This window comes from Apostichopus japonicus, chromosome 3 (genome assembly GCF_037975245.1).
Source record: "Apostichopus japonicus isolate 1M-3 chromosome 3, ASM3797524v1, whole genome shotgun sequence".
Taxonomy (NCBI): Eukaryota; Metazoa; Echinodermata; class Holothuroidea; order Aspidochirotida; family Stichopodidae; genus Apostichopus; species Apostichopus japonicus.
In genome coordinates, this window is record NC_092563.1 from 27,621,276 (window position 1) to 27,636,745 (window position 15,470).

At 36.7% G+C, this 15,470-nt stretch overlaps 2 protein-coding genes across 4 annotated transcripts in view; one reads left to right on the forward strand and one right to left on the reverse strand.

Moving 5' to 3' along the window:
• Window positions 1-711: 711 nt before the first annotated feature.
• LOC139965694 (uncharacterized) lies at window positions 712-10,193 on the reverse strand. 3 transcript variants are annotated; one of them, XM_071968315.1, is made up of 6 exons: window positions 10,176-10,193; window positions 7,099-7,281; window positions 6,513-6,674; window positions 5,687-5,885; window positions 5,241-5,436; window positions 712-4,086 (listed from the first exon to the last, which is right to left on the reverse strand). In XM_071968315.1, exons 2-6 carry the CDS (start codon window positions 7,267-7,269, stop codon window positions 3,897-3,899), a joined length of 918 nt encoding a protein of 305 aa, XP_071824416.1. In that variant the 5' UTR covers window positions 7,270-7,281; window positions 10,176-10,193; the 3' UTR covers window positions 712-3,896. The 3 variants fall into 3 exon arrangements, with proteins under 3 accessions (XP_071824416.1, XP_071824417.1, XP_071824415.1); XM_071968316.1 differs by lacking the exon at window positions 10,176-10,193 and adding an exon at window positions 9,848-10,032 and having other exon boundaries at window positions 7,099-7,184; XM_071968314.1 differs by lacking the exon at window positions 10,176-10,193 and adding an exon at window positions 9,848-10,028.
• Window positions 10,194-12,356: 2,163 nt separating this feature from the next.
• LOC139965695 (T-cell activation inhibitor, mitochondrial-like) overlaps window positions 12,357-15,470 on the forward strand; it is a 33,101-nt gene continuing 29,987 nt past the window's right edge. Inside the window, exons 1-2 of the mRNA XM_071968317.1 lie at window positions 12,357-12,560; window positions 14,847-14,915. Of these exons, the coding sequence (XP_071824418.1) occupies window positions 14,857-14,915 (59 nt within the window). The 5' untranslated portion in view covers window positions 12,357-12,560; window positions 14,847-14,856. The remainder of the gene's footprint in view (window positions 12,561-14,846; window positions 14,916-15,470) is intronic.

The window sequence follows — 15,470 nt, forward strand, 5'->3', positions numbered from 1 at the left end:
ATCATAATTCATTTCCACAACAAATACAATTGATGGAATGCCATTCGAAGACGTTAATGGTAATTTTAAGTTTTGGACACCCTAACTGGGGTAAACGTTGTCACCAAAATTTCGAGTATCAAAAAACCATGAAGGGTGTTCTTATGCATTGAGACGTGAGGTATGGAACAGTGTGTATGTAGTTAGTGCAGAGCATCACTTCACACTGTCCATGCTGTCACATTGTGCATATGGGTACACAGGTCTTGTACAAACTTTAATCATACTTAAAGGGGCTGCCAGCATTACAGCCATATCTTTTGTAAAAAGCTGCCAAATTTAATATGATATTGTCCACTGAAGGCCTATTTAATTGTTATCACAGCCTAATTTGTTTTCTAAAGTGGCAATTTCCTACAGCAAAATTGGTCACATATTGGCAGACTTCGTTACAGATATTCAAAATGTGGATATTGTAGGCGATATTATAAATATGCTTCGACGCCGACATAAGCCGGTAAAGAGAGGACATGTTGGAAATCGGGATGACTGGTAACCCTGCTCCATTATCATTGCAAGATTGTGAATTCATTACAACCAAAGATAGAGGCAATGATTCGTCCTTTGCCTATCCCTACCCTCTCTCCCTCCCCAACCACCCCCCCCCTTACTATTTTTCCTCTATGGCCCACTGGTGGCTGTTATATTCGGATTCAAACTAAACACAGGATATGTAGTATAAGAAGGTTTATTCACATTCTCTAAGATATCCAACGAGTTGTACAAAAATATCCAAATAACGAATTTGGCACTTAACAACACTCGAACAACAAGATGTTATAATTGTCAAAATGCCATTACATGCATTACTTGCAAATGTTCAACTTATTTTTAGTTGCTAGTGACATATTGACTTTTACTGTTACACACAGTTTCTCAACATTACCAAAAATGTTACAATTAAGAATAAATTATCAAGAATGTAAAGTACAATGAAATGATAGTTTGGTCAAATATAATATAGGACTGACATTGAAAAGAGAAAAAGACCTGGTGCATATATTAATGTGAAATCTAATACAAATGTTAAAAATTCCACAATTCCCAACTATTTATGCACTACACGGTATCAAATATTGGCAGTATTCCAGTTTGTAGTCAAAAAGGTTCATCTACCCAAACACACACACATAGCAAAAAAAGGTTTTCTGTGGTTTGTGCTTTTCCAAAAGTATAAATTTACAAAAGATATATTGCTTTAAAACAATTTTTTTTCAGAGTGTGAACATGGTTCCTCTGTCTACTAATTCAAGGGACATCCACACATGTTTCAAGATGTTTGTTTCATGCTTTGTTCATTTTTGTTGTTCATAAATTGAAAAGTGAGAGCATCCACAAAGCTCCATCTAAGCTCTCTTCAAAATATCCACAACTTGACTTTCCTTTGAAATGGGACTTCTTCAAACATATTTGAGGTTTCCAATTTAGGAAGATTTTATATGTTCATTCACTGAGACTGCAGAACGACCCGCAAACGGTTTCTATATTGTAAATAACTGCAACAAGATTTATGAGTATTGCTTTATTATAGTGGTAATGAATTTAAAGGTATATGTGACTTATGTAGTTCTACCTACACTTAAAATATAACAGTTTCTAATATTCTGATTCAAGAGTTTGGATAAATGAAGTTGTATATAAGAAAAGATCACAAAACTAGACAAATGAAAGCGTTTGATAAACAATTACATGCAAAAATAGCGCAGACCTTAAAGACCTCTAACATAATGTCCTCTAACATAGCACAATCTAATATAAAGTCCTCTAAAATCATAGGTTACATTGCAATATTTCATGCAACTTTTCTTAGTCACTATGCTGTTTCAAATATTTCTGGTTCATAATCCTTTATTTGTCAGCAACAGGAAATTAATCAAATGTGGCAGCACCTTTTTACATTCAGAGAATTTGAAAAACTGATGATTCACCTCCATATGTTATGAAACAAGGTTGATTGGTGTTTGGATGTTAACTTTACCCAGATTACTGAAACAGGGATGGCGAAGAAGCTTAAGCCATAACCACCCTAGAACATATACTGGGCTTGCATGAAGTAATGCCTTGGTGTAATATAATGCCCCTATTTAGAACAGTGGTTTGCAAATTTTCAGACACATGACCCAGGATCTTCAATGAGAACTGAGCCACCACCCAACCCCACCCCCCCCCCCCCCTACTCTACTATGCTGTAGAATACTAGATCGTTCAATTTGGGGCTTAGGGTAGTAACCAATTTAGTGATATAATGTTCTTGCTAAAAAGTCCAATACTAGATCAGTTTCAGTGCTTATATTTCATAATAACTTCTCGGCTTAGTAAGAAAATAATCGTACTTAGAAAATCATATCAGGTAAGGTGGACGTTAAAACTACAAAATAACATACAAATCTAGCTCACCCCCATAACCCCAATGGAATCACTCATGTTTCTACATTGCATATGACCGGGAAGGTGCTAATGAGTTCATCCAGAAAGACTAAAATTAATATAACAAAACTAAAAAAAGAAGGCATGATACTTATGAAAGAGATAAGAATTTTGCCAGTATAGCAATACCCGTAATAGAGTCTGTCTACAGAGTGGACAATATGTCTAAATATGTAGCAACTATGTGTTGGGTGGGAGATTGTATGCTCAGCTAAACTTGAAATATAATGAAAAAATGAAATTGTCTAACTTTTCACTATTGGAAAAGGAAATATGATAAATGCTGGCCTGTTGTTATTTAGCTTACTACCACAAAAGCTTCATGGAAATATTGTAGTGAGCTGTTAACTTATCATTTAGCCTTTGAAGAAGATCCTGCTAGGATTGAAACGTCAGGCCAACTTTCTTTTACTTAAAGTTTACGTAAAGTCTTAATGTTGTATTACAATATTTGACAAAGTTCTCATCAGGTAAATTCACAGGCATATTATGACTATTTCCTTGGTAGCAAATCAACTGTCAGACCTAAATATGATTGGACAAATTCAAAATTAAACTGGCCATGTAAGAAAGTAAGTTTGTTTATCATGGAAGTAAACGTGAACTAATAAAAGTTGAAAGCACCTGTTACAGATATTAAACTATCCTTGCCATCACTGGCAACAAATATTTTCTATTTCGTTGCTTGTAAACAGAAAGACCCTACTGGTCATAAAAATTGGAAGCCAAAGCTATCAGTACCTTCAATATTCACTGTTGGTGAAATGTCAATAAATGTTCAGAATTTTAATGTTTGTTTAGACTAAACAATCAATCATGAGACTAAGTATATAGTATGGAAGCTTTGTGGTGGCACGTTAAACATAATTATTTCTTTGTTATAAATAAAATGCCATAACTTGTCACTAACAGTTGTAAACTTGCTATGGCAATTTATACATTTACTATAACAAATAAATAATTCATTATTCACAATAATTAATTTGTCATAACAAAATTATGAATTTGTTATCACAAAGTGAATCATTTTGTACATGCATGACACTAACAGGCACTTGTTTATCGGCAGGTGACATCAACATTCCTAGGCAGTGAAATTCACGACAATTCATCTCAACTAGAAAAGGCATTAATAGGAAACATCAGAGCAAACCCAGCTCATTTTGAACTCTGAAGACCTTTTAGATTTTGCTATATAGTGGGAGGGTGGGGTAAGTCAAAGAATTGCAATCTTCCAAGTGGAAAACCATATTTTCTCTAGTTCAAAACTTTCATCGGGTAGTTTGTGATGTGTGGAAGAGGATGGTATTTTATGTCTTCCTACACTGTAAAAATAAAGTAGAGAAGCCACCCTCTAGCGACAGAAAATATTTTGCTTTCCAAAACCTGATTGCAGTTCAGCACAAGTTTATTAAGCACGGTCAAACAGTTTAAGTTCTTACAATTCCAGATGTTTCAGTTGCTTCTGGTTCTTTTTCACTGCCTTTATCCAAATGATTATAGAAAGGAAATTCACAAAATAGGAAACATTTGGCAATATTTGGCAAACAACCATATAAAGCTGGTGGAAGCATTATCAGAGGGCTGGTCTGGTTCTTGTAGACTCTGTAAGATTCCAACCTATGAAAACAAATGAAATGGTAAAAAAACATCAAGCTGATACACAGGAATATCGTGCAAGAAATAGTCATTGAACTAAGTTACTTTGTTTACACTTTCCAAACAACATGTTAGGCTATGTACCTGGCAAGATTATCTGGAGAAAAGATAACAATCAACACAATATGGAGTTAATATTGAGGATAGTTTGATGCTTGGAGGTGGAAGTAACTTCTAGTGAGACAAACAAAATATTTAGTGTGCAGGAAAATTGCAAGTACTCTACAAGCGCTGCGTAAAGCCATTCATCATTTCCTAATATTGAAGGACAACCAACTAAGAGAGACTTTATCAGCACACATTGCAGGTTCTAAGAACATCTACTGTACAGAAACATATGGAATTCAGCATATTAGGTGTCTGTGTCCATGTAACATACAGCTACTAACACACTTGAGAGTCAAGAATACATGAAACTTAATGTCACCCTGTGCAACAATGAATGGGCTTGAGATTAGCCTACTCAAACATGTACCTATTATCAGCGAACACTATACAAAACATGGCGATGCCATATCCAATCCATGCTCGATTATAAATATTCATGAATCTGCACAAATGACAAGGGATGTCTCCAAGCCTATCTATAACCACCTATCACCTAGATGTGTATATTTATGCAAAATGTTGAGCCTTAGTACAAACCACACAGTGTTAAGAGATGGTTAAAATCCTGTTTTGGGCATGAGGTTGGGTTGGGTGGTGTGTGGGGTTTTCCACTATGTTGATTTTGATTCTTCTTAAACAACTGACATATGAAACAGCTAACTCAAATTGATAGGTCACATGCTGTAGAAATACGACAAATTGTTTGTTTTCTCCATGAAATTAACAGAACATAACTTACTGCAGCATTCAAGCTCTGCCAACCAAAACTACATGTACACAAACACATGCATCAATGCACTGGTTTATGAATATGTTAGATGTAGGAGATAACTCTACCTAACAAATCTTGCACTTACTGTCCATTGCATTCAGTAACACATTTGTTCATGAATCTTTTCCTATGGAACTCTCACAACGTTCACTTAACCTCTGTAGTGTTTAATAGTACATCGGTCCATGCATGGACGCAAACAAACACTACATCCGAGTAATAAAACTGTACTTACTCTCCATAGCGTCCATCTGAGCCTTTCTCCAGCATTGGTATACCACTGCCAAATATGAGGATTCCAGTGATAAATATTGGTGAGAGGATAGCAGTCCAGCCCGCACCTTCGAGAATACTGGTACTGATCACAAACATACCCCACCAAAGGACAATCTCCCCAAAGTAGTTAGGATGACGAGACCACTTCCAGACACCTGCGATAAACAACCACAAGACGGTGAACGAATCTGCTGTTAAAACTTCCTGTGCGATTTTAATGAGGCTCATTGCAATTTCATTAACTATCAATATACCACAAAATACACAAAATAACTTATTGGGGACTACGGAAAACTTAATATTCCATTGCATCGAAAGGTATGGAACATTAATACCGGCGTTATTATTGTGAACCTGAAGAACATGAAGACCATAAACCATTTAAACAGAAGTACTACTACTCACCAACATCACAGAATTTTCCTTTATTGTCAGGGTTGTTACGGAAGGCAAATTTCTGAAAATCGGCGATCGTCTCAATGAGTAATCCGAAGCAAAATAACACCGTGCCGACAATATCCAAGGCTCCAAAGCTATTGTCATCGCCATATTTTTCTGCATTGATGTTAATAAGGGATAAGCTCACAGTGTAGACCCAGCATGCCTGCGAAACAAACAATGTTCACCCGAATTAAACATTTGGAGGGTTTGCAATGCTTGTAAGGTTAGGCAAATTCTTGCAATGTGTGCAGACTACACAACATTGCTTAAGCTGCTAAAAAATCACTTAAAACTTTAATTTGGTAGTCAGGAAATAATTTAGTGTTCAAACTTTGTGTAGTGCTCAGCTTGGAAGGCTCTGTTCTCTGTCTATTAAAATATTACACTGACGTTTCTGTTTGAAAAAAGGGGTGATACATCTTTGCATTTTTTATAGCAACTTTGCCAATTTTGTTTTGGCGTAGCATTTGGGATGCAATACCGGATCAATCATTCCCCGTAAGTTTGAACGTTTTGAATCTGCAGGAGAGAGTATGGTTGGAGAGGAGCATAGTGTGGAGGCATGCATGACAGTATTAACTATCTCGATGAACTCTCTGCTAATGCTCAACATATTTTACAAAGACACATTCGTGGGGAAAGCGAATGTGGAAGGCACAGAGCACCCTCCCCCTCCTCTCTCCCCACCCCTCACAAACAAGATTCAGTTGATTTGCAATATTCCATGCTCCAATTTCCTCCTTGCCCTAACTCAATAAACCAGAACGAAATAATATTCTTTCTGACTCACCTGAAAGAGCCAAAAGATAGCAAACTGAATTATGCTTTCCCTTCTCCCATCAAACCTGTCGTCTTTCCCAATTTTGATAATTCTGTAAAGGAGGTAGCCGGAGAGTCTGATGCCCCAAAGAACCACCAGAGCCGTAGCCACAATCTGTCGCGTTGCATAAGTCTGTCAAAGAAACGATACCAGTTACTACTGGGATGAAATTGTGTCCTCTATGATGAATTCTACCATGACAATGTCAATGGTGTATAAACTTAAACTATCTCTTATTCTTCTTCTTCAACTTCTTCTTCTTCTGGTGTTAAGAACCATTTAAAGGCTTTCAGTGTGAGGAGAACATGTTGTAATAGGGACTGTCAGGAAATATAGCAATATACAGAACTTGGAGACCAGTTCCCATTATAAACAAGACATTACACATCATGAATATTTACAAATTAACAATATTAATTTGAATAATTCATGCAAAAGAAAACAATCTGAACATATCTGAGTGGAAACTGGGAACCTTTTTAAGAAATGAAATTATGGCATACATTAGTAGTGAAATGTAACCATGCACTTACTGATAAAGCAAATAAAAAATTACCTGTGCCATAAAAAAAGTGAACAAGGCTAAGACCACAAAGTTTGTGCCTCCAGCAAAATCAGTCACTTTGTCAAACTGGCATGTTGCTGCAATGACGAAGAAAGTGAACTGCATTGCGACCGTGATGATTGCACATAGTGCGTAATTATTGGTATCAATGTAATACACCATGTTGATATTGAGCTGCAAGGGAGGAATACGAGAAAACAAAATTGAAAACAGAAAAATGGAGGCCAAAATACACATGTTTGGTGAGCATCAAATGGAAAACTTCTTTCGACAGAGTTGCCCAGCTTCAATATCATTATTCTGTGTTAAGTAACTTTGAGAAACATGAAAAAGAGAATCCAAAACTCCCGTTTTCTTAGACGTTTAAAAACTAAGTGTGTAATTTTCATTCTTCAAAATGTGCCTCAATTGCTTCATGTCTTTTTTTTTTCTTACCATGCAATCTTCACTTAAATTACAAAAAAATTTAAACATTCTTTTGAGTTTTATTTGCTTTTTGCAGTTTTTATACCATGCCTTATTTATTCTATACTTCTGTTTGTTCATGTGATGTTTCATATTTTGCATTTATGTTCTTTGTTTGTAATCTTCATGTGTTAATAATAACAAATCAACTTAACACTATAGTAGGGAGAGTCTTATAATTGTTGGAAATGAACTGCAATCTTCTATAGTGTCCACTGTCCACTACAGTTTATCTTTGAAGATGCAAGATTTAGATGTCAATCAGCGAACTCATGACCTATGTAGACTAAAGATTAGATCTCTATATAAGACTACTGTAGCTCTAATTGCAAGGTCTTGTTAATAAATACTTTGTGTGAGTTGAAAAAGTAGTAGAAGTAGTTGTCCAATTCTTCCCAGGCTGAATGCAATAATACCCCGACTGACAATCCGAGGAATGGGGGGGGGCCACGGGTACCTGACACCCCGAACCCTTTGTGAACGTCACTGCACACAAGTGTAGGTACTAAACCAGATTTATTCCCCACTTCACAAACCAGAAAGCTGATCATATCCATGTAAGATTCCTCTCAACACCACTGCACAACAGTTGAATAGATCAAGAGATATGTTTTCATTGTGGCTTTTGGGTTAAGTAATGACTAAGGGAAGGACAATCGCACATAACTGTTCCAAAATGCTTTCACCATGAGAAGACAGATACAAACCTTTAAACTGATGTATGGAACAGAATGTTAGATCCAAGTTTGAGGAGCAAAAAGCCCATGTTGCATTGTTTATGCACTCCATTATCATAACCAAGTACTCTAGCCTATCTCTAACGCTACCAGATGTTTTGCTACTATTGCAATCTTGAATGAAACATTTTACACAGTTTTAAATGTCTGCTGTATAGACCCCAACTATAGTACGCCATCATGGAAATGTTTCTTGAGATTACGTTATTGACCTGCTATGGTCATAAAATGACCTCTTTTTACCTATTAGTCTGCAACGCCTGCCACATTTTTTTCTTGTATGAGGGTCTTTGTGTTAAAGCTGTATGATTAACTACACTGTAGACATGAACATATTTCCACACAGTGTTTACACAAAGAGCCTAATGGTGTTAAGAAGCTATGCAGGATAATTGTTGAGCCTAGGGTCGATTTATGACCGTGGCAGGTCAATTACGTAATCACAAACCTTTCCTAGCTATAGTGTGCTATAATTGGAGCCAATAAAGCAGATCTTTTATCTGTCACCTAGTAAACAACCATAAATACTATCAAAGATACTACAAATTCAATATGCCATGATCATTTCCCATTTGAAGGATGATGTCACAACTTACACAGTGTGGGTGCTCTCATGTTGAGATGCATATGTACAGCATTAAGCCTACCTCACAAAAATAGGGGTCTCCAAACTAAGTAACACTATAGACTAGAAGAGACCAACAATCTTGGGATATTTGCTTGATTCGGTGATCTTTACACGTTCTCTGAGTCTCAGCGGACATGTGTATATACTAACACTACAGAGGATGTACTATCTAACCACAAACATAAGTCTTAGTGAGATCATTCTTGTGTTGATTCGTCCTTCGAAATAACTTCAACGATCTTTTTACTTAAAATGTCAAATGTTTCATTTTAAGTGCTGAAAGTCCCAATTTTGGACTAAAGTATTTGCTACATGTGTGTAATAATGGGTTTTCAAGAAAACGTCTGAAAATCTCATGCTTGGATGATTTTATGCATAAATTAGTATTTCAGCCTAAAAGTTCCACAAAGAGCATGTGCGTTTCTATACATGAGACTATCTAGAACTGCCTTCTGAGCATGTCTGATCAGTTTTGTATGAGGTCTGTATCCTAAGTGGAGTGGCTGCTGAGTGGTAATCCTTTAATGGGTGTATGCTACCATACATAACCGCACACTCAGTAATGTGAGTAGCTAAAAATTAGCCTAAGGCCAGATACATTTATTCAGTTACAGGTTGTGTATAGATTTAACTTAGGCAAAATGCAACAGCAACGTCAATATTTTAGTAGGCCTAATGTTAGAGTTAGGCCTAGGCTAAGTTAAAACTACTACGCAGACAGAAAGGAATTCTAAGTTACTACAGTAGTTAGTAGTTAGTAATAGTATACTACTACTAGTACTACTTAGTAACTTAGTATAATATTAAACGATTTTTCTAGCCTAACGTACATCAATAAGTATGTAGGCCTGAGATTTCGCTGCTTTGAGTATTAAAGTATTAAAGTGAAAGACCGAGCAGTTTTACTTACAATCTATACTGGGTGTATCAGTTGGTACGGTATGAAATGGAACTTGTTGCCGCGAGAAACGCCCTAGCCTTGCAGAGAAAGTAGTATTAGTAGTATTAGCCAAACATTTTCTTACATAAGTTTATTTACATATTTGTGGTCATTACGCAATGTTATATAATTTGGAACCTGCCATTATTATAAGGATGTCTAAAATATATTCTACAGGAACCTATGGTAATCAATTGATTTGAGGTTACAAAATTATGTAATTTGAAAGCACCAAACTGATTGAATCCTTTTTTATATTACGTCATAAATAAATCGTTATCATACAAAGCTTACTGACATTTTCTAACCAGATTTGTTTTCTGATTGCGACGGCGAATAACTACTGCCCCTACTTCTCACGAGTCCAACATAATGACGTCACAGACTGCCTCATAGTTGAGCTTTATGCGACGCCATGTTAACATTTATTCAATAATTAATAATAATAATAATCAGCAGTTATTTTTACGACGCTCAAGCGACCACAAATGTGGAAGAAGCCTGCAAGGGCTTATGGATTACAACTTACACGTCGGGTGGCTTCCAATTCAACATTTTAACTCCAATTTGGAATCTTTTCAATTTAGAAAGTCATTTCAGATGGGAAAACCGTAGATTGCTCTTGGATGAAAAACCCACCTTACTATGGCCCGGCCGGGAATCGAACCCCGAACCTCCCGATTGCTAAGCCTCATTGCTTCAAATGCCACCGCCTCTATCCACTCGGCCACAGCACCGTTTATTATATAATATTATAATTAGAGATATCTTTCATTTAATTCGAGATATCTGAAATTAATTTCAGATACCTTGAATTAAATTGAAGATATCTGTAATTATTTCAGATATCTTCAATTTAATTGATATATCAGAAATTGCATTTTCGATATCTTTAATTTTACTTAAGATATCTCAAATTGATTTTAAGATATCAAGAAATAAATTAGAGATATTAAAAAGGGAAACATTGTATAAAATATCTCGAATTGAATTCTTCAAGATCCAAATTGAATTCGAGATATCAAGAAAGGATTTCGAGATATCCAAGATTGAATGATATCAAAAATTCGAATTCGAGATATCCAAAATTGAACTATAGATATTTGCATTGAGAATTCTGTTCCATGATTTTATCGTGGAACAGTAACACTTTGTAACACTTTGTTTGGCTTTAATCCCATACAAACAAAGATATGTCAATCATTATCGTTACTGTGAATCAATTAATTAGAATAAACCAGAAGTATACGGAATAAAGGCTTATTTAAAGGGTGTGAAGACTCGCGCAAAAAGAAACGTCTAATGCCGGTGATCTGACCTAAACCGCGCCCAAACCGCGTGCAGCCATCTGAAAAAGTTAACTTTCAGTTGCTTGCAAGTGACGTTTTGTTCTTGTCGCTACAAAATGCAGACAGTAATGAAACGTGATACCTTAATTGTTATCTTTAGCTGGACCTGAGATGTCCATCGCTGTATCGTTTATACACTGTGCTGCGGGTATTGACCACAGCTGTATGTACTGACTGTACACTAGTATCTAATTACCGACGGTGTGTGTATTTTCTGGGATCGATGGTGATGTCTAACACTTCTGTTACACCTCATTGGAAACTAGGTCAGATTACCGGCATTAGACGTTTCTTTTTGCGCGAGTCTTCACACCCTTTAATTCTATGCACAAAACCAACGCACAATGCAAAACAAAGCGTCACACGCAGTAAAACAAGCATAAACTCATTGACAGGGTTAAACACTAAGAGTAGTGCATGAAAACGGCCCGATTGACAATCGGAGTGGGAAACCATGGTCCCCAATTGCGCACGCCACTGACCCATTAGCTTCATTCACGTTCCTACCATTGTCATATCGGCTTGACAAACTTACTTCCATGGTCGAACCAGGAGTAGCAACCAGGATCGAACGGATCAGTTTAATACGGAAGCGTAGAAAGACGTTACATCTACGACTTACAAACATGGTCAATCTTTTTTGTTGCGAAATTTGAACATACGATAAAACATCTATGCAAACCAATCATTTTCAGATGTTTATAGTTTGCATGGACTGGTTTATCTTATCAAAAAAGTTCTTTTGCAATGTTAACGTTTTAGACAGGCAGTAATTAAGTGTACAACTACGGTGATTTTCACATTTTAATCGTCTAAAACACGAATAGTGTTATCTAGTCAAAGCGGTGGATCCAGGAGTTGGCCAGCGAGTTGACCTTCTTCTTTGAAATATTACCAGTATTGCACAAAGTGTTTAAACGCGCACTTTCCAGCCTGAAATTCCAGGTTGTTATCGTTCAGCGTTGATGATACCAAGGGACCAGCGGCAACACGGCAACTTTCAGATTAGTACCGTTTAACCATGTACTTAAATCTTCAATGTAAAGTCTTTTCTGCGCCTCCGTAGTTTATCTATAGTGTTGTTTACGAACGTTCAAATCAAGGACACAGGTAAATCATGCATCGACTGCATGCGTGATATTGTGAATGCCCGTTCGCGTTCAGTTTGGTATTTGTCACGTACAAACTATTTTCCTGCTAACAACACTCAGCTCTGTACACATCATACTGTTCTAAAGTCTGGTCTGAAAGTGCTGTTTGACAAGCGAATTAGAATAGATAGAAGACCTACAGGTGTTTTGCAGACCAAGTTACAACGACACCAAATTCATACTGTGAGTAAACATTTACCTCTAGACTAGTACAGGGAATAATATGACTAGTTACAGAAGTCGTACGAATTCCGCGAAAAAAAAGTTGCAGTAATGCAATGCCATTCTGACATATTTGTGTGGTTGGGGGAGAATGCAACATAGGCCTAGTTTCAGATTTTTTATCTTGAACATCCGTTAGAGTTATTTAGACCTAAACCAAACTTTGGCTATGAGTATGAATGGTTATGATGGCAGAGAACCAGTTTTTGATAAGTATGGCCGAATTATGTGAAATATGTAATGTAATCACAGATTGATTGCTGTGGTTAGTTTGCACTAGTTACACCTAACATTTGAGCTGCATGGACTGCTATAATTGCGGTACAATTATAGAATACAGGGCCATTCATTAACACTTCCTAGCATCCGGATGCGCGGTGTGTCTGTATATATGTCCATACACGTATGACGCCCTCTAAAATTCCGACCATCACGTATTTCATTTTGACTCCGCATCCGTGCATCCACCACGGAAGTACTGGGAAAGGACTTAAGAAAATTTTCGATAAGTCTCCCCCACGTATTTAATTTTGACTCCGCATCAGCGCATCCGCGCATCCACCCCGGGAGTACTAGGAAAGTTTCCCTATATACCATCACGTATTTCAAATACTGAAAGTCCCGCATGTTATACCATCACGTATTTCATTTTGACTCCGCATCCGCGCATCCACCCGGGGAGTACTAGGAATGGGCTTAGAAAATTTCCACATAATTCCACATATACCATCACGTATTTCAAATACTGAAAGTCCCGCATGTACGAAGATATTCCACATCAATAATGTGTCGTTCTTAAAAGGCATCCGTACATGTGCGACGCCCTCTAAAATTCCACCACAGAAGTACTAGGAAAGGACTTAGGAAATTTTTGACCCTGCATCCGCGCATCCGCGCATCCACACAAAAAGAAAGAACTTGGACTTGACATTTTTTACTCACATACGTACTGGGGTGAAACTGAGCATCCGCGCATCCGGATGCTCAGATAGAATCATCGAGTGGCCCTGTATTCTATAATTACTCCATAATTGCAATTTAGTCTGTTTATCTCTGCAGAGGTGGAGTGAAATAACAAAACCAAAGATAATCTTTCCAAAGGCAGGCACAGACAATATTATAAGAGTATAATAACTCATATGTCCTATAAATCGATATAAAAAACAAATGACTGTCTTTATTTAGTCAACATCATACCGTTTGTGATGATGTGGTAGTAATGTTACAAATACAACCTTCCAGAACTGTGTGATGTGGCTGCTGTACAATCCAGCACACCGCTGTATACTCAAGCTTTACGTGCATGACATGTAGAAGTTCCAGAACTTTTCCGGCAGCTTATAGTTTTTATTAATGGACATGGTAGCCAATTAGATACTGTGTTTGAATGGTACGAAGCTGACACCGCATATATATTGTCTCTTTTCATTGGCTGAAATGTCCAAAGCAAATTCAGTTGAATAGGTCACATAAATGTCGAGGGCTTTGTTCTGTATGCATTGCCAAATGACATACTGTAATACTCCAGTGTGCAGTAGGCGGAATGTTGCATAACAAAGTTTTGCCATTCTATATCATTCGAGCAGTGAGCAGCCATTATCCTATAAATGGAGAATGGCAGCCAACATTGTGAATTTTGAACAACAGGGACATTAATTGAAATGGGCACATCAACTATTTATAAAATAATACATGATTTTGCCATAGCCATATGCAGTGTATTGGAACATGAGTATCTCCATTTCCCCCGAGTTGAATCACCAGCCGATCGACTTTGTGCCTTATTTAGCTTACACCCGATTAATTTCAACGGCATAACACGGTTCTGCCCCAAGATATCAAACTTGATATCACATCTCAAAGGGTGGGTAGCAGTTATGGCCCATTGGTTGGACTGAAGTTAGTTGGTACCCAGACTTAAATTGAAGTTTCACCAAGACTGGCCTTAATCTGGTGTTCTTTGAAGCAAACCTTCACATCTCTTTTACAGTGTACATATTAATCATTCTTGATATTTTGGTCAGTATTTTCAAACAACCAAATCTGCTGTTCGGACAACTAAAAATAAGATCGGTTTTCCAAGTGTCAACGGGGCAAAATCCTTACAAATTTGCCTGATTAAACTTGTGGCTGATAGGATATTAATTTTTCGTTATGATAGAATTCTGTTTCCATAAGACAGACATGATGCACTGAATATTCATAAAGCTACAATTAATTTACACATTTCTTCCATTGTCTCTCCAGATTGATAGGAATGTTCACTAGGGTTTTGTCAAACTTATCAAGGAGCCAAATAAATGGAGCTCACAGTTGGTAAGCTTTGTTTTAATATAATCTTAGTTTTATCTTTCTTAAGGGATTTGTTTTTGACCAAATGTTTTACGTGATTACAGTAACAATATTGTGTGAAGTCTCCTCACTCAGTTTTGATGACATAAAATTATGATGCATTCACTGTTTAAACATGTGATCTGATATCACACATAATCACAGGAATGTGAAATGCATAATTAACATATTGTAGGACAGGACTACATATGAACCAAGGATTTCTCACATGTTTTCCATTAGCTTATATTTTCATTCAAGAACCTCATTGTTGTTTATGTGTTCATTACATGTCACTTGAGCTTAATTATAAAGAGTACATACATGTGCAGTTTGTGAGGAAACAAGAAACGTTACGTGAATTCAGTGGTTATCAGAAGCAGATCAAGTTCAATCTTTTTGTTCCCAAATATGTTAAACAGTCAAATAATGGAGGCTGATGATTTAACTTTAAGTATTTTGAACTTTTGTTTGCCTCAAAGCAGTCTAGAGTTACCTTATTGAGACGTATTTTAATTGGCTAGTTAATTAGTACTTCTC

Bases quoted from the DNA above. Each gene is read 5' to 3' on its own strand.
- LOC139965694 (XM_071968315.1), bottom strand. From the start codon at position 7,269: ATGGTGTATTACATTGATACCAATAATTACGCACTATGTGCAATCATC. The intron at 5,886-6,512 runs GTGAGTCAGAAA...TTTGTTTCGCAG, and splicing joins CTATCTTTTGGCTCTTTCAG to GCATGCTGGGTCTACACTGT. The intron at 5,437-5,686 runs GTGAGTAGTAGT...TGTTTATCGCAG, and splicing joins AGGAAAATTCTGTGATGTTG to GTGTCTGGAAGTGGTCTCGT.